General features: G+C 40.0%; 1 protein-coding gene across 1 annotated transcript; it reads right to left on the bottom strand.

Moving 5' to 3' along the window:
• Window positions 1–454: 454 nt before the first annotated feature.
• Window positions 455–6460, bottom strand: ptger4b (prostaglandin E receptor 4 (subtype EP4) b). Its single transcript, XM_036579963.1, has 2 exons — window positions 5210–6460; window positions 455–1492 (listed from the first exon to the last, which is right to left on the bottom strand). The coding sequence occupies exons 1-2, from the start codon at window positions 5984–5986 to the stop codon at window positions 884–886; spliced, it is 1386 nt and encodes a 461-aa protein (XP_036435856.1). The 5' UTR covers window positions 5987–6460; the 3' UTR covers window positions 455–883.
• Between the last annotated feature and the right edge of the window lie 12577 nt (window positions 6461–19037).

Raw genomic sequence — 19037 nt, 5'->3', positions numbered from 1 at the left:
TCCATTCCTGGCCTAGGTTCCCTGAGAAATTCAGTGTAGTTCTCATTGTTGGGAAGGCAATTTCCTTTTGTTAAGCAACACATCAGATAATCGGACATCTCTTGGGAGAAGGCGCAGCAATTTAGTGTTTCTCAACCAAGCTAGGGTGGCAAATGGAGTCGTCTTGAACCCTTATCTCGTTTCATCAGGTGTGAACTGGTGTGAACACTAAATAAACAAGGAAAGAAGTGCGTTCTTACACGAGCTGCCAGTAAAGCTGCGCATGATTAATCAGCTGCTCTGCAGAATACCACAGAAACCTTTCCACCGGCCTGACCATCCCCTGGGTCACACAAGAGCTTTCTCACGTAGCTAAAACGGCCTTAAACCACCCATTTTAAGATTTGAAATTGGCAAGAATTTTTCTCATGTATTCATGACTCCAGGGTCATTTATCAGAGATTTGTTCCCTCTCTCTTTCTGTCTTTTTGTCTTTCTGACTCTGACTCTCCCTCCAGCCATGTGCACATTCATCGTATTGTGGTTTTAGCATATCATTAAGTTTGGAGAGAATACAGAAAAACTAGGCTTGTTTTCAGAAATGACCCTCTCTCTTTCTCTCCAACCTGCCTCCGCTCACAGTTTTTGTGTTCCCTGCCTTTGTCACAGATATTTAGCTTTGTCCCTATCTCTCTTCTCTTTTCTCTTCACCAAGCTAACCTTACACGCCCCATCCTGTGTCAGCTCATGCGTCTAATTTTAGTGTTTGCGTCTCTCTTGTTGAGAACACTCCATCTCTCATGTCCTTGTGGACATTTCGCAAGTTCTTGCGAGGTTCCTCTTAAGCGGTTTCCCTTCTGCTGATTCGTCAGCATTCACATCTACAATGCTACTCAACCGAGGCTCATATGCATCTCTCTTGCAAGTTCAACGTCTCGTCCGTAAAGGTAACTTGAAGCGTCTGCTGCTTGCACCCATGTGGTGATCTGCCTGACTGGGAGCGCACTATCGAGTGTGTTCCTTGCGTTTGTATGTCCGCATCTTGCCCTTTCACTCTCTCAGCAGAGCTTTGTCCATTCGCAGGATCTGACTCCTGCGGGTCCTGTAGGAGAGCCTGCTCTGGACAGGGGTAAGTCCTAGGTAAGCCAATGCTGCCCCTGTGCCCTTCCACTGAGTCAGAAGTGTACAGGTACGTCTGTGAGGTGGCGACCACTTCTCGTAACTCTCGTGGCACCAGTGTGGGGGAATCGCGTGAAATCACGGAGGACATGTTCGTCCCACCCCCGCAAAGGAAGTCCCTGCGGCCCGGCCCATGGCCCCGCCCACCCATCCGACAGAAAAGGCACTTGACCTTCTCGAGAAGCTTCAGGAGGGCCGTCTTTCTAAACAGGATGTAGATCCATGGGTCCAGGATGGCGTTGACCGAGGCTATGCGAATGGCCTGGAGGTCCGGGTTGCCCTCTATCACCTGTTTCTCAGGGTGGCGGTACAGCTGGTTCACAAAAACCCGCACCTAGCAGAGAAGGACAGACAAGAATTAAGTATTTTTGATGTATCTGGACAGGATATAGATAATAAACCGGATATTTACAGTTCTACTGTCAGATTGGCTAATCCTCATTTTAAGTTGTGACTATTGACATATGTGCCTGTTTACATCAACTGAATTATGCACCAAGCTATTAAAGTCGTATGCAAAAGTTTGGGCACCCCTGGTCAAGTGGTTAAAGTTATAAAGAGTGTTTCGATCTAGACTTTTTGGATGAGGCACAGTGCTAGGCACTCTGTTACTACTCTGTAATAGTGCACGTTATTATAAACTATTGTGCTGATTATGGAATAAATAAAGTGTTGTTGACTATTTTGTCAACAACAGAGTACTATTAACTAACTACACTGTTTGAAAATGTTACTGCAATGACTATTAATAATAAAGGAAATTGTACATTTAAACATTGGTGTGTTGTACTTTTGTCACCACTTTATAAAAGTAACATTGCTTTATTTTGCATATCCTCTTATGCTGTTCTTTACCTTTATCCTTGCCAATCTTCTTATTAACACATCATATTTTAATAAGTGAGTCAACACGTGAGTAAACATAAACATTAGCATTAACCGCCTTCTTTTTCCTCTGTGATGAACATGTCATTTCTGTAGACTGACATTTTTATTCTGACATTATAAGCCACCTACACATGTCCTGTTTTTCACCAACATATAATTTTTCAGGATGTTGAACAGCTTGATTCAGTAGTACATACAGATGTTCTTCAATAATCCTCAGTAAACTTCCAATAATAGTAGAGTCTTCAGCAATAGAACTTCAAAACATCAAATATTTTCAGTTGGCTAAAATTTGTGGCATGAGGTTTCTACAGGTGACTAATGAAATGAAATCAGTTTCATTACTCAGTTTCATCACAGCCAGACAGGCCAGTCGTTCTATATCTTGATGACCGTGTGCTTATCTAGTAATGTGCGTACAGTTCTGTGAGAAAGTAGGTCAAACTCTCTTGACAATAATAACATGAAATGTTTATGACATATACAACATTGTCTTCACAAATGGTAAATCAGTACAGTACACCATGCTATATTAATCAGAGCTTAATGAATCATAAATCACAAGCAAAATAGTAGCACTATGTGACAAGGGGCACTTTATGGGTTTTTTCTTGGTTTACTTGTTTTTACTCATCACCTAAACACTCTTCTCCTAAACTCTTAGCTAAAAGGGTTCTATGTAGCATTACTATGACTTGTAACCACAGCGAAACACTTTTTAGTGCTATATAGAATCATATGTTCTTTAAAAAACATGTGCAACAGATCCATCATAGCAAACAACCATCTCACCATGCAAAAAAGTGGTTCTTTGAGTTGGCACAGTTCTGTATACAGTGTAAACTACTTTGGGTGCCCCTGCTTATATTATGTTTTGTTGATTTTCTAGGTGAAAATTATGTTTATTTATGCATTTTATTTTCTGCTCTGTAGAGGATTAGTTAGCTTATATATATATATATATATATATATATATATATATATATATATATATATATAGTTCTTTAGTTTAGAACTTGCAGAGCCATTATTCCTATCTTTTCGCCCACAGGTGGCAGCCTTTTCCAGAGGCTCACTGTATCGTCTCTGAACACAGAATGATTCAGTGCTTTACGCTTAAATGGAAACGTCTGCTCACCCTCAGAGACTTACCTTTGAGCTGACAGCTGTTAAACCTGAAACTTATTCAAATTTCACTTCTTTTTGAAAACGTTTTGAGAAACTCCTACTCTGTGCTTCCACTCACTCTTTCCTTTGCATACAGTGCGCCCCCCACCCTCTATGCCATTCGTCATCGGTCAGTTTTTGACCACAGCACAGCTGTTGACCTGTTATTATTTGAGTGATAGGTCATTCTCAGCACAGCAGTGACTGTGACTCCGTACTGGTATGGTAGTATGTGCAGTGCCAGTAGGAAATGTGTCAGGCCCAGCTGCTGAGGTCAATGTCACTGCTAAGTTCAGAGTGGACCACCACTCATAAATATCCAGTGGTCAAAAACTGATTGTTGATAAAGGCTAGTGGCCGCCGAGAGTACTGTTACAGCCATTTCAACTGTTCTTCGTTCTTATTCCGTATTCATCTATGTTGCTTGGGCATGTTGTACTCAGTCTTTTCTAGTAAACAAACAGCTAGAAGCGATGATTACTCATACTTGCCTAGTTTTACAGCCTCTTTAATCCTTTTTCAGCTAAAATGTTATATAACTGGTCTAAACGCATGCCGTTACCTGCTGGCCTAATCCATGTTTCAAAACGTGCTGCTCTTGTTATCATTGCACCCTACTTGAGCAATGCTTGCTGACCCACTCACTGTAAATGCCAATAAGACTTTGGCTGATATGCAGGTATCTTCCATATATATACTTCTCGTCAACCAATCAGGAAAAAAAAGCTTGAGGCGTACCCTACAGTAGTTCTTTTCAGCCCTGCTCCTTTTGCTGATACATTTTAATGTTTTCCCTCCTCTGACACACCCACTCAGGGCTTATGCCGATTAACCCTGAAGTATGCAGGGCAGGGTTACTTCTAGCCCAGAAGCTTCACAGAAAAGTAGCTCTGTATATCTACCATTTCACACTAGATTACACTTTAAAACATCTCTCAACTCCAGTGCTGGGAACCTGCTGCCCTGCATGCTTATACGTTTTCCCTGCTCAGATGCATCTGTACCAACTTGTCACGTTCTTGAGATGAGTATAAGGTGTGTTGGGGCAGGCAGAAGTCAAAACTATGTAGAGTAGTGGATCCCCATGTTGAAAAGCAAAAAAAAAAAAAGTACATTAAATTGACTTAATTCAGGAATAAACTACACTTGTCCAAATGTTTGCAGACACCTGTTTCTTCTTAAATCCCTTCTTTGCTGCAGTAACAGCCTCTGCTCTTCTGGGAAGGCTTTATGCTATATGTTGGAACTTTGCAATGAGGATTGATTGCAGCCAGAAGAGCATTAGTGACATCAAGTACTGATGTTGGGGGATTAATTCTGCCACTCCAACACATCCCAAAGGTACTGGATGGAGCTTAATCACTCCAGAGAATGCAGTTCCATTGCTACTTCTTCTGTTGGTAGGGCTTTTTATGGAGATTGAACACCTGTGTCAGCAAAGAGGGCATCTTAAAGTAGCAGAATTCACTAAGAAGGGCGTTCTGGATACTTTAGGACGTACAGTGCAATTCTGCCTCATCCGTCTACTTGCTTTTGGCAACCAGTGTGCACATTTGAATTAAGTACACTCTTAAAAGAGATGGTTCTCTAGTAAAGAGAATGGTTTTATTTAGAACTATTTGCATGCTTAAATGGTTCTTTGCATGGTGAAATAGTTCTTCGGATTGATGAAGAATGTGTTGTACATGTATAGAACCTTTTTTGAAAATGGTTCTATAAAGCACCCAAAAGGGGTCTGAAATTGTTACAAGCTTGACATGGTAACAGTAACAGAACCCTTTTTGGTGCTGTAGAGAACCACATACAACATCAATGTGGGGAACCAATTGACCATGAAACCATTCCTTTTACTAAGGGACCCTTGAAGAACCCTTCTATTTCAGAGTGTACGTTGGTGGACCCCCGCTGCCCTACATAGCTGCATCTGCCCAAACACACCTGACCCAGCTTATTGAGACCACCTGGACATTTAGCTCTAAACAAAGCCCGGACTCACCACCAGCGGGATGGAGCAGATGAGCACGACGGCCGACGTCGCGATGAGCAGGATGACCATCTGGATCTCTGCGCCCGCCATGCGCGCGAAACTGCGCCTGCGCCGCAACTCCGCCTGCACTCGCGCGCAGTCCGTGCCCAGCGAGGTGCGGCGCACGAAGCGCCGGTGCATCATGATGAGCGCGCCGCACACCAGCACATTGCACACCACGGTGACGAGCACGAGCGCCGAGCTCACGCCCGCGTACATGTAGGAGAAGGTGGCGTGCGCACTGTCGTTCGTGCGCCAGTCGATGAAGCACCAGCTCTGCGGGAACTGGAGCACGATGCGGCCCAGGCCCATGCTGGGCAGCGCGCAGAACAGCACGTTCGTCACGTAGATGGCGGCGATGGCGAGCGCCGCGAGCCGCTGGTCCACGTAGCGGCTGTACAGGTAGGCGTGGTTGATGGCCAGGTAGCGCTCCACGGACATGGTGCAGATGAAGCTGAGGCCGGCCAGCGAGAAGAAGAGCAGCACGAAGCCCGAGTACTGGCACAGCGGCTCTCCGCCGGGCCAACTGCCGTATACATACGTGGTTATGGTCACAGGGCTGGCCAGTAGCGTGCCCAGGAGGTCCGTGACGGCCAAGCCGCACACCAGCGTGTAGAAGGTGGTCTCCTTCTGCTCCTTGCGCGTCTTGCACAGGACCACCACCGCGATCACGTTGCCCACCACGCCGAATATGAACATGATGGCCGGGATGGTGGGGTCCCGAGGCGCGAAGGCTGTGCTGTTCATTATCTTCGCTTAGAAAGCTCCGAAAACTGACACGATGTCCGTTTTAATCGCTGTCGCATTTTACGCGGACGCGACAGAAGTCCGTCAGTGCCGACTTTGACTGGTCGTAAGCGCGCGGCATAGTAAGTCCTGCTTAAGTCCGTACAAGGAAATCAGCCTTGTTGATTCTCAGAATGTCCAGCAAAAAGAAAAGAAGCCAAAAAAGTGACTTTAAGCGCGTCCCCGTCGCTTTTCCTCTCGCGCGCACTGTCTCTCATTCAGAGTATCCATATCTCGCGCGTCCATCCATATCTCCTCGTGTGGGCAGTCAGGCTGGTCATTGCTGGGGTATTTCACGCGCTCTCCGCGGTGCTTCCTCACTCACTGAGACTGAAGCTGAAGTTTGCGCTCGAGAGACTTTTCCCTTCAACTCCGCCCCCCAAAGCACAAGCTTGGTGGAGTGCGCGCGCCTCGCTCACTCACACACTCTCTCACTCACTCACTCACACCTTCATACCTCGCGCTTATAATGCGCAACTCCCACGCCCCCTATCTCACCCCACCCCACCCCACTCAACCCCCCCCCCATCCCTACAGGCTACATTACAGCTGACAACAAGTAACAGCTCTCTACACACCTAAATGCTCGCGCGCACACACAACGTTTGTATTCCTATCTTTGTAGGGTTTCCATCGCATCATGTATTACTGCAGCTAAGCTACTGCTACACCCATCCATAACCAGACACCCAAGGAAAACAGTAACAAACAAAACTGTTTCCCTTAAATATTCACAATTTCCTTAATCCTGGAGATATCTGGTTCCCATAAGGTTCCACACTCTTAGGGTTCTATATAGTGCCACTGTGGTTATGTAACTTAACAACAATAAACCATTTTGGCCCTATAGAGCCATTTTCAAAAGATTCTTTTAGGAACCATATACAGCAGGTTTTCCAGCATAAGAAAGAACCATTTATACATTCCAATGGTTCTTTATCATGTTTCAATAAATAACCATTGCCTTTACAAAAGAACCCTTGAAGAAGCACATTTTTAAGGGTGCAGGGTGGGTTCGGGTAAAAAGTGCCGCTGAGATAATCGAATATCACTGTACTTACCTAACCTTTTATCACAGTGTACGATATTATCACAATATTGTATTATTACTTGTGTATGATAAAATATGTACATGTTCTGAATGTCATTTTTAAATAGCAATTTTGAATAGGTGTGTTAAAAATACTGAAAGTAATCACAATCGCAAATAACAGCTATATGTATATATGTACATATGTATGTATTTATATTTTGGAACTGTTATTTTAGTATTTTAACAGTATTTTTTTACATCATTAACAAATACTGACTAAATATCTCAAATAACGACTTGAGGTTCTTGAGATAGTATGTCAAAATAAGTTATCTTGATAAAGTAAGTCATTATTTTTCACATACAAGATACCAAGTCATTCTGAGTTACTCGGTCAATAAGTAAGTCATTTTGACATACTGCTGCCAGAAACAGAGGAGGAAAAAAATGCACTGTCTGGTGGAAAGGGGCTTCCATAGAAACCGCAGCTCCTCTGTGTATCTGTAAATCCCTGCTGAAACTGCAAATGAATTGACTAAAATGCAGTGACTGTATTTCCGTGTCCACAATAACTTTATTCTTGAATTCTGTCGTCCGTGCCCAGCGCCGGTGCATCATGATGAGCGCGCCGCACACCAGCACGTTGCACACCACGGTGACGAGCACGAGCACCAAGCTCACACCACGCCACTCGGTTTCATTAGCAAAAACTTCTTTTGCTTGTCGCGACAGCATCAGCTGACATACAAATAAATCATAAAATATATAGTCTTAAAGTGCCCCTGAATTAACCTTAAGTACAAGGCCACTCGTACACAGAGGCAGAGCATTTTGCCAAACATTTGCAAAACGCAGACGTGACACACGATGGACTTCACCTTTCCTTTCCACGTTACTAAAGTGGTTTAGAAGTTTGAAAAGTCACGTACACAACCCAGCAAAACCAGACACTTCAAACGTTTGCACTTCTCCTGCGCAGTCATTTCGCGTCTGCGTAGCAAAAACACCCTTCAGCGTTTCATTAACAGAAGACTGAAGAAAAGGGATTTTTCTGCCTTAGAATGTGGTGAATTTAATCAAGGTCTTAATTCTTATCTGTACTGAAACAGTGAGAGATTAGAGCATTCGTGAGAAAGTGAAAGCCTTTAAAACAGGACAAAGTTCACCAGAAAGTTAGAATCTAGTTAGAATCTTAATCCCACCGACTAACCCAGTAATTGAGTTAAAGTTTCACGATGAATGGTCCAATAGAAAGGGTGAAAAATAGACATTGCAGTTTTGCCCCCCGAAGACAAAAAGTTTGGGCACGGCTGCTTTGAACAGAGCTTTTTAAAACATATCAACAGAGTGTCACAGTCAAAAGAATTTCACACATCAGAACGTCTCTCATCCTTCACAGGTTAAACTGAGGTTTACTGTTGCTGGTATGTGTGTGTGTGTGTGTGTGTGTGTGTGTGTGTGTGAGAGAGAGAGAGAGAGAGAGAGAGAGAGAGAATTGCTGCTGCTACTGTTGCTGTCATCATAGTGTTTTGTGAAGATGTTAAACTGTAAAACATTCCCATTCACAGACAATATTGCATTTGACACCAAATTTAATTGAATTGAACAGAGAGAGAGCGAGAGACTGACATAACACAGCCCTGTTGTGTTTCCATGGCGAAGTGTTTGCGCAGGATCATCCACATCTGCTCTTCTTTCTCCCAGCCACTAAACACTTTAATGACCAGCCACCAAATTTGCTCACTTCCACAAAGGTTCTACACTTTAAATTAGCTAATTATCTTTCAGCTAAAGGATGAGACTGCTATGTATACTCATTATCAAGCCACGGTCACGGTCAGTATACCGGCCACTGAATTTCTCTAATAAGGATGCATTGTTTGTTTTCAACTAGAGTGCCCACCCAACTCTTTAGTCCATTTTAGTCCACACTCAACATCAGGCCTGCTAAAGGCTATGCAGTAACAGTTGTCTTATGTCAGATTCTGGGGATTGTATCTTAGCCTTAGTTCTGTGATGTGAGTTTTGTTCATGTGATCTACAGGTCTGATTATACTGTAAGCATGGATACCAATCAGTTACAGCACTACATTGCTGAACAATTGCATCATTGACAAGCTGAGGGGATTTATTGACTATTGCTACAATAGTTAACCAGAGACAGAGCTCAGCCTGCTAGAAAAGCCTCCATAGACAAACATTGCTGGCCACCAGCAAAACCAGCATATCATTGCTGTCCAAAAAACAAACAAGACAATGTGCATGAAAAATGCTCCAAAATTAAAAATTAACTTGCTTTAAAAATGAAGAAACTTTTTGCCTTTTTTGTACAGTGATGATGCTGGCATGCTGGTCATCAACCAGCATGACCATAGTAAGTGACTAGGTTGGACCTGCGTGGAATGCATGCAGTTCTGGGCTGTATTTTTCAGCAGGGCAGTTTGAGGAGGATGCATGGAGATGCCATCAACCAGTCCAAATAAGAAGGCAAAAATCACCCCTCTTGTAAAATTGCCACCCCTATTTTAGTCCCCTTTGGCTAAATGTCATTGTATCATGTACGATTTCCATCTATATTTCAGTTCCATCCATATTTGAGATGTACATGCCTGGCTGAATTCAAACACTGACTGGATAGGAAGCAAGCTAACTAACAAAAATTGCTTTAGCTAACATTTGACAAACTTGCTTCATAGTTACTTGAGCTTGTAAATGGTTTTACATGAATTATGTAACTTTGTGATTTGTGCTTTGTTCAAATTACACTGTTTTCCTAACATCATGGGAACATTTAGTCCCCACGTTGAGGATAAAACTGATTATACACACTTATTTGAAGACATTCAGGTTATTTATAGTTGGCTTGCAAGTTGTGCATCACCCTATGCAACTCTCTATTTGCTGTGCACCGCAGCAGCAGTCACATTTCAAGATTAGAGAAGATAAGGAAGGGGAAAGTGAAAGGAAGTGACAAAGTAGAAGCTTCCAAAACTGACGTTTAAAATTATTCAAAGACATAGAGATGGGACCCCTAATTTGATATAAAATTTAATATTTTTATTATTATAGTTGTTGAGACATCTGTGGTATTTTCCAGTAAATATATATTTTATGATTTGATTGTGACACTGGAAAATGAAAAACTTGTACTTTAGGGCCGTTTTGGCTGAATATTAAATAAATGAAGGGGGAACTCTGACTTTTGCACAGTACTGTATTTGTCTTAATATACTACACCTAGTTGATTTTGTTTCTTTAATTCTGAACCGAACCCTGACTCTAATCATAATTTTATGATCACCCATGATCCAAAGTCATAAAAATTACATAATTTGGTTATTTTAAGGTTATTTAAAGTGCAAAACAAAACAAAACAAAAACATAAATAAATTCAACTTAATAAAAAAACTTAATAAAAAACCTGTAGGTTCTCCAGTGTATTACAAAAACTTGTAGGTTCTCCAGTGTATTACAATATCCTGTTAATCACTGTAAATACCTAACCCTGCACTAACATCTAAACCTCAGTAACCTATCGGAAATCTTTGAGGTCTTTTAGTTTCTAATAAAAGCTGTGTGTTGTGTAAAAAGTTTTTTCTGATGGAGATTTACCTTATAGTTCACTTTTCCTACTATCATGGGGGCATTTAATCCCCACAATGGGAAAAAAAAAACTGATCATGCACACACTTATATGAAGATGTTCTTACTAGATGTCAAAAATAGCCGCGGTTATATAAAACGAGCATATGAAAGAGTTTAACCCTTGTGTTCTGTTGACATTGACTTTACTACCTTGTAGAGACCCCAGTGTCGTCTTGGAAAAAAGTTCAAAATTAACAATTTTTCTTCCAAATATTGTTATAGTATTCTATAGCAAAGATATTTACTCTTTAGTTCCCTGAAAAAAGTGCATTTTTCACACTCTTTTTTTTAAAGCAACAAACTGGGTCTTCAAATGCCAGTTATGTTTGGAGTCATTTTTTACATCAGAGGGAATATAAGTAGGAGGAGAAAAAGAGAAATGATTCACAAGACTTTCTAAGAATTACTAATACACTTCTCAGGGACAGTTATATTTTGCGGGGCATCTTCCACTTTCCCAAGAGAAATCAAGAAACGTGTGTGTGTGTGTGTGTGTGTGTATCTGAGTAAAAGCAAATTCTCAGATGCAGCTGTTCAAGAAACTGATGTAAAGCTTGTGTGTGTGTGTGTGTGTGTGTGTGTGTGTGTGTGTGTGTGTGTATGTGTGTTTGTTTCTGTGTGAAACACAGATCGAAAGAGAGAGGACAAGGGCAGCTGTAGCCTCAACACCAGACAGAAACTAAATACACATGAAAATCTATTGCCTTTAATCATGTATTTTAGCTGGGGTCCCCCCCGACCCCAAACTGAAGTTGTGTGAAAATTTCTCTAAGAGGTGTTTGGGACACAATATCAGTAAAAAAAACACATTGTTTATTTGCAGTTTCCATTAATTTAAGAAAAGCCATTAAGAGTGTCAAGCTGATTGAAAAAGGCTAAGGACATTGAGGAGCTGTTAAAATGGCTCTGGGGACCCCAAACAGAACATAAGCATTAAGATGTTTTCGATGGATCACACAAAGAGAGTGATGGCTTGAATAGGAGACAAGTGAACTTCATGGTTTAACAATTTATCTAATGTTTATCTAATGTTGCTGACAGTATTTCTGTGACCAGTACAATGCATAGAACGCATGGAAAACTCGGCTCAGCTACTATGTTCAGCATCTACTACAAAACTAATATGTTGGGCCTACTGGGGTACAAAATAACACATTTAGTTTTTCTTTTATATCATTTTAAAAATATATTAGCAATATATTTATAATATATTGCTAATATATTATATATAATATTATATATAATATATTAGCAATAATGCTTTTACACAAACATACTGAATATCTCTGCTTCAAATGAAAGCATAAACTTTGTTTCCAGCACCATTTATGAACATTTCAGCCAAAAGTAAAATGAGGGCAAATGTTACAACTTAGCCCATAGGTGAAGTTCACTGTTACAGACTGATGGGCTATTTGGAACATTCACTAGGACTGTCTGGTAAATGCTAACACAATTAATTCAATGCTATTTTGTTACTTGGACCAGATGACAACCACAATATAAAAAATATAAATATATATATAAAAGTATATACATCAAGAGAAGTATTAATAGTGAAAGTGTCAAACCTGGAAAATTTCTTTTTGACCACAAAGTGGAACAGATTGTAATTTGCCCACTTTTCCCTGTTAAATAACAGTGAAAACAAAAGCCAATGGGAGATGCTTCAGCAGTGCTTTTTCAGTATTGGCTTCTAAATGGGCTCACGTTTTCCATTCTTTTGTAAGTATAGTGAAATGATTTTCTCTGGTAATCAACCACATTGTATAGATTCAGCAGAACTTACAGTGCCCTGCTCACTGCTCGGGACAAAGACATGTCTTTATTTATTTATTTTCTCTATACATTTTATTTTGTACTCAGTCTGTCCACATTTGATTTAAGTGCACATTCACAGATTTTAATATAGGGTATTTTTCTACATTTTCGCTTTACCATGTAGAAATGAAACACTTTTTATACATAACACTCCCCCCTCCCTCCATTTCAAGGCATCACTGTGTTTGGGATATAGCAGTGGCATGTACAGTAAAGGAGTCAAGTTTAGTACTTTGTTGCATGTCCTTTGCATTTAATGACTGCTTAAAATCTGCAACTCAGGCATTACCAGGTATCTTCTATGGTGATGTTCTTCCAGGCTTATAGTGCAGAGATCTACAGCTTCTTTTTGTTTTGGTCCCCTTACATTTTTGTCTTCATCATATAAAAGGCATGCTTGGTGTTTATCTTTAAACATTTTCTTTTGTTGCTTTGGCAGTATGTTTGAAATCATTGTCTTGCTGTACCATGAAGCTCAATCCAATGAGTTTCCTGATAATCAGCTACCGTTTTGAGCTGATAAGATATCTGTACGATTTCTATACACGTCTACACCTATAAACAGAATTTCTTTTGCTTCCCCCATTAGCAGTTGAAGATGAGTGAGCCAGTACCTGTGGCAGCCATACAGGCCTAGCCCATAAGACCCCACCACCATGCTTTACAGACAAGGTTGTATGCTTTACATCTTGGGCAGTTCCTTTTTTTGCCTTCACGCTTTGCTCTTGGCATCATTCTGACACAAGTTAAAATAGGTCACTTCTGTCCACAAGGCCTTTTTCTAGAACTCTGCAGGCACTTTTTTAAGCAAGCTATAACCTGGCTGTCCTGTTTTTGTGGCTAAGTAGTGGTTTGCATCTTGCAGTGTATTCTCTATATTTCTGTTTATAAAGTCTTCTGTGGGCAGTAATCACTGACAAATCCACACATGCCTCCTGAATAGTGCTTCTGATCTGTCAGATGAGTATATGGGGATTTTCCTTCATTATGGTGAGAATTCTTCTGTCATCAGCTGTGGAGATCATCCTTGGCCTACCAGTCCTTTTATGGTTACTAAGCTTGTCAGTTCTTTTTTTCTTCACAATAATGTTCTGAACGTTTGATTTTGGTAAGCTAAAGGTTTGATCAATGGGTTTAACTGTTTTATTCTTGTTTTCTGGCTTTATAAAGGTTTCCTTGACTTTCATTGACACAACTGTGGTCCTTTTGTTGACAAATATCTAAAGCAGACTCCAAGGCCAACCAAAAGCCTAGAATCAAGACTAGATGCTGAAAGCTTATATACTCTTATACCTGCACTAATGAAGCAATTAAACACACGTGAGTAATCACACACTTGTGAAGCCCAAAGTCCTAAACAATGTGGTTCCTTGAAATGGGGGCTATGTATAAAACATATTTCAATTGCTACATGGTAAAACTAAAATGTACTAAAATACCTTTCATTAAAATCGGTGAATGTGCAATTTAACCACATATGAATTGTTTGAGTACAAATTTAAAACTGTGGAGTACAGAGGGAACAAAATATGCCTTTGTCCCAAACATTATGGAGTATACTGTAGGTTGAAAACCTATTCTTTTAGGCTTCATTTTGACCAGGCCTTCATCCCAGCTAGAAAACCAGCATGTGTTGTGTTTTGGATGCTGGTATGCTGGTTGGCTGCAATGGAAGTTAATATGCTGATCACCAGCAAAATCAGCATACATTGTATTTTGGATGCTGCTATGATGATTAACCAGCAAGACAATGCTGAGTGACCAGCTAAACCAGCTTAGACTAGTTTTTTCAGCATGGACTCTGGGTTTATTTTACCACGGTATGATAAATATATTCATTGTGATGCACACAACACTCTTTGATACTCATCTGTACACCATCTCAACCACAGAACACCTTTTTTGCTAAGAGTGAGTACTGTTGAATTCAGGTCATGATGGTCTCTTCTGTTTGTATCTCACGTACACAGGAAGTTTGAGGTGGGCTCCAGAACCACAAACACATGCCGATGGGCGTAATGTACAAGTAGAACTTTTAGTGCAAGAAGTGGAACTAGCATGACGTTCACCACTTTAACATCAATCAATCATTACTCTGTGAGTCTCATGACTGTCTTGTGCCTGTGTTTTTGTGACAAAGTGCAATGCTGCTGCAATGCCGCTGTCATTTTCACACAGGAAATACATTGAGGCAGCACATGTCACATCTTTGCAAATTTCTCATGTTGCCAGATCTTTAGCATTTCACTGAAAATGTTTGAGTATATATTCCCAAAGACGATAACTGTATCTATTTTTAAGCTAGACAGTGTACTTTTTCAGTCAACATGTAAAATGTGATTTGTTTCCAACTATAAATATAGTCATGTGCAAAAGTTTGGGTGCCCCAAATGATATTTTGTTGATTTTCTAAGTGAAAATAAGTTAGCGCATCCTCTACAGGGAACGTTTGCAGAAAAATGTCAAATTTAAGTGTGTTCCCTGTAGAGGATGTGTTAATGTATTTTCACTTAGAAAGTCAACAGAACATGTAATTTGATGAGGGGCATGAAAAAAAAACAATCTAAGTATAGGTGAACTTTGTGGGCTTGGAATTATTGACTGTATCCAATCTACTGCTGCACAATTTTCAGCCCTCTCAATTAATCTCAATGTTACTGAGCTCTGCTAAAGCCTGAGTAGACTGATACATCAATGTGATGATCATTTATTAATCTCAGTGTTACTGAGCTCTGCTAAAGCCTGAGTAGACTGATAAAACAATGTGATGAGCCTGTAATTAATCTCTTTTGAGGATAAAGTTGAAAGGTCTCCTCAGTAGTGCACATGTAAACAAGTGATAATCTCAGCTCGGTGTTGTACTGAACTCATCCATGCGTTTTGTGCCAAGCTACATTATCTGAGCATCATATTGCTTCCCACTTTATAGTCAGATATGCTTGATTTTGTTATTGGGATATGGTGAATTGTTTGCATAGTTCATGAGAAAGTAGTTTGATTATGGCAGCAGCAGTGGATTTATGTGAGAAGTGGTGGACTGAAGCAGGCAATAGGAGCCAACATAATGTTACGAATTGTGTAACTTAATTTTAATGTGATTGTTTTCATGAAACTTATTAACAGCAGAATTGCATGAAGAAAACTGCCAACCAGTAACAGCGAGGAACAGTATGAATTAACTAAAAATGACAACAGCAGAGTTTTTCCCATGTGCCTTATCAGTGTTTTCTAAATGTATTCTGAATATGTTACTTGTATATATGGTCATACTTTATTTTGATAGTCCCCCATAGATGATCTGCAGATGCTTAAATTATTAAATTAGGTTAGGGTTAGATTTCATAGAATCTTTTCGCATTCAATATAAAGTCCAGTTGCATTTAACAGGTTTGTCCAATGATGCTTAAAGACAGACTGAGCATCCACAAAGCATCCACAGTGGATCATCAAAATAAAGTCTTACCTTGTGTATTGTAATGGAATATGTTACTGAATACTTTTAGGACAGTGTATTGAGTAGTTAGCCACTACATCTTCAAAGCATTCTGCCCAACCCTGGCAGTAACTTTGACACTATAGCTCATCGTTTTCCATGAGTTTTTTTTCCAGTTAGTCAAGTATTATTCATCCTCCAGCTCTTCATCAGAAGTCAATTTCTGACCACAGGACCACTGTTGGATGGACATTTTTGCTTGGAGTGCCTTTCCTGGCCAAGCAGTGTAAAAAGTGAGGTGTGTAAAAAAGCACATAGACAATGAGTGTACAATACCGTGCAAAAGTTAGAGACCACCCTTGTATTTATGTAATTTGCAATCAAAACAGCACATAAGTTATTCATTGTTCAGCATCAAGAAAAAAAGCAGATAATATGTATTACATGTTGTTACATTGTAACAACTGAATATCATATCAATTTTTAAGTATTTAGTGTGTTCTGTCTTTTCCTTTACTACAGATTCCATTTGTTTCAGGAGACTTGCTTTCAGGAGACTTGGACTACTTTTCCACACCTTCAAAGTTCAGTCATAGACGTTGGTTGCCTTTTTCTGTTTCTCACAATCCAAATAATTCCATTAACAGATTTAGATTCATCAGTCTTTTTTCCTTTTCTTCCTCCTTACCCTCCTTCTGAAGGTGGCTTATTTTAGATCTCCTTTAGTCACTTTAGATGTATGAGAAAGAAATTTGCAGGTGAGTTTGAGTAGTTGCTTGTGTGAATGTTAGTGTCTGCTAGTGAAGGGGAAGTGAAGGGGAACGTAGAGCCTGTTTATGCCTTTCATTAACATACGTTTTGTGTCCGGATTGTGTCCATTTACACTTTTAATCAAAATGCATCTGATATTACTTTTCCCAAAATTTCTCCAAAATGTATTTTAACACATAAATCATTTCCATGTCACTTTTGTTTACTCTTTTCCCTGCTGCAATATGAATGGACAAGCTTGGCTTGGACACTTTCATTGGCATGGGGTGCATGAAGGCACCTGGTTTGAGGAACTCCAGCCTTGTGTATCCTCCATCTTTTGTTTCACTGTTTATTCTCTCACCTGCTAGTCAACTCTCAACAGATGTATTTCTGAGCATGTAACTGTATATGGATAATGAAAACACATTCTGTTTACACTTGTGTTTAAATGCAGTCAAGATCCGTCTCTTACCACCTCCGAATGTGGTTTGAGTGTTCTGATCATAAACTGTTCACAATGCATCCTGTGAATGTTTATACCTGGTTTTTCAAGCAGTCAAGTGAACTCTGAATGTGATCCATTTACCAAAAATGCATGTTAATGCAACATGTAAACAGGTCCATAATGTCAGTGAGATCCTTTGGGAACAGCTTTTGTTGGGAGGACGCAGCTGTAACTGGTTGGTTTTAAGATTGGAAGGGTAAAAAGTTACAGTGGCAGTAGAGTGGACACATGAAATGTTTCTGTTAAATATATGGTTCCTGCTTTTTGTCCTGATGTTGAAAATTGAACAACATGCACTTAACAGCCTTCTTGACTGGTCTCTAACTTTTGCACAGTACTGTAGCTGACAACTCAGTACACAGTCTTTATAAACTGTGAGCTAAAGCAGAAGGGTATTTTCTTGGCTCATTATCCAGCTCTTGCCATAAGCCTCTTTCACACATTGGCTGGCACTCCCTATCCAGTTCATTGACGTGAATGCCAAATCCGTCCGCTGGCAAACTGAATTAAACCTCTTTAATTGACAGTCGCTGAAACATTAAACCGCCACAGCCCTCTGAGTCCTCCGTGATGACTAACTCACTAAATGAAATCTTCACTGCTTCCTTGACCAAAGCAAATACGCAATTATTAAACTATATTCAAAAGAAAACCGAGAAAGTCGTAGAGTGTTTATTTAAAAGTAGGGAAGCGCCGTTTGGCCATCTTGAAGAGTTAGCTGAAGAGAACTCTCACATGAATTCACATCTGTGAAAACACATGCAGTCATGGATGCCATTAGCAGCGCAAATTAAGACACAGGGCTGTAATGTGGAGTTATTAAAACAGTTTATCATATTAGGAGATATTAAAGATAAATATTATGTGTAATAGGAGAGGGCCACTTCCAGTAAGAGTATGACTGTTTCAGGAAAGTACCTGCTGAATTCATTAAAAAAAAAAAATTGATTAAATTTTGATTTGATCAAAGTAAAGCTGAACGTGATGTGAATAAACAACACAAAAAGGCAAAATATTCAGATATAGTCAAAAATATTCTGGACCCTTCTTAATTATTGAGTTCAGGTGTTTTAGCCACATTTATTTGCTAACAGTGTATAAAATCACGTGTACACTGTGCACAAACCTAAGATTGCCATGCACAATGCCAAGTGTAGACTGGAGTGGTGTCAAGCTGCTACTGGACTCTAGAAATGGGGCCATTTTTTTAGAGTTTGAGCAACTCCATAGTTTTGGAATAGGGTGTCCTACAAGCTCACACAATTGTGATGGTCATGTATCCACATATTTTTGTCCATGTACTGTATGTTAGGTTTGATAGGGTGAAATTAACTGTTGTAATGATTTCATCTGAATGATAATTGTTTGATGCCATGTTTGTAAAAGAAGATTTGATTAGCTGGCATGTTCCAACAAAGCTTCAGCCAAGAGCTTTGACATGTAGTGGACTAACTCTGTCCTTAAGTGGTCTTTGCCCTCTGTGTTTTCCGATCCAGCTTAAATCTCTCAAAACCATAGAAAAACAACTGCGCAGCTGGAAGCAGAATGAGACTTTGACAGCAGTAAATCTCACTATCTGACTTTTGACACTGGCCGTTCATGTGTTTTCCATTTTGTTATTCGTTGAATGATCTAGATATTTGACTTCATTGCTTGTTGCTAATATTAGTTAATGCTTTACACCACAGTTCCGACTACACTGTCTGATTGGTTGAAAAAAGCGTTCTGAAAGTGATGTGACTAAACATCTTCAGGATTTGTCCTTTACAGTAAGTTAATGTCAGTGAAAAGGTCAAATAGTGTTAATCATAATGCAATTTTA

This window comes from Colossoma macropomum, unplaced genomic scaffold (assembly GCF_904425465.1).
Source record: "Colossoma macropomum unplaced genomic scaffold, Colossoma_macropomum, whole genome shotgun sequence".
NCBI classification, from domain to species: Eukaryota; Metazoa; Chordata; class Actinopteri; order Characiformes; family Serrasalmidae; genus Colossoma; species Colossoma macropomum.
The sequence above is the reverse complement of the archived record's forward strand: the minus strand, read 5'-3'. Positions and strand labels throughout refer to the sequence as shown.

Excerpts from the sequence above, each read along its gene's own strand:
- ptger4b (XM_036579963.1), bottom strand. The coding sequence starts at position 5,986 with ATGAACAGCACAGCCTTCGCGCCTCGGGACCCCACCATCCCGGCCATC. Across the intron at positions 1,493-5,209 it reads TCTGCTCCATCCCGCTGGTG|GTGCGGGTTTTTGTGAACCA; the intron begins GTGAGTCCGGGC and ends CTTCTCTGCTAG.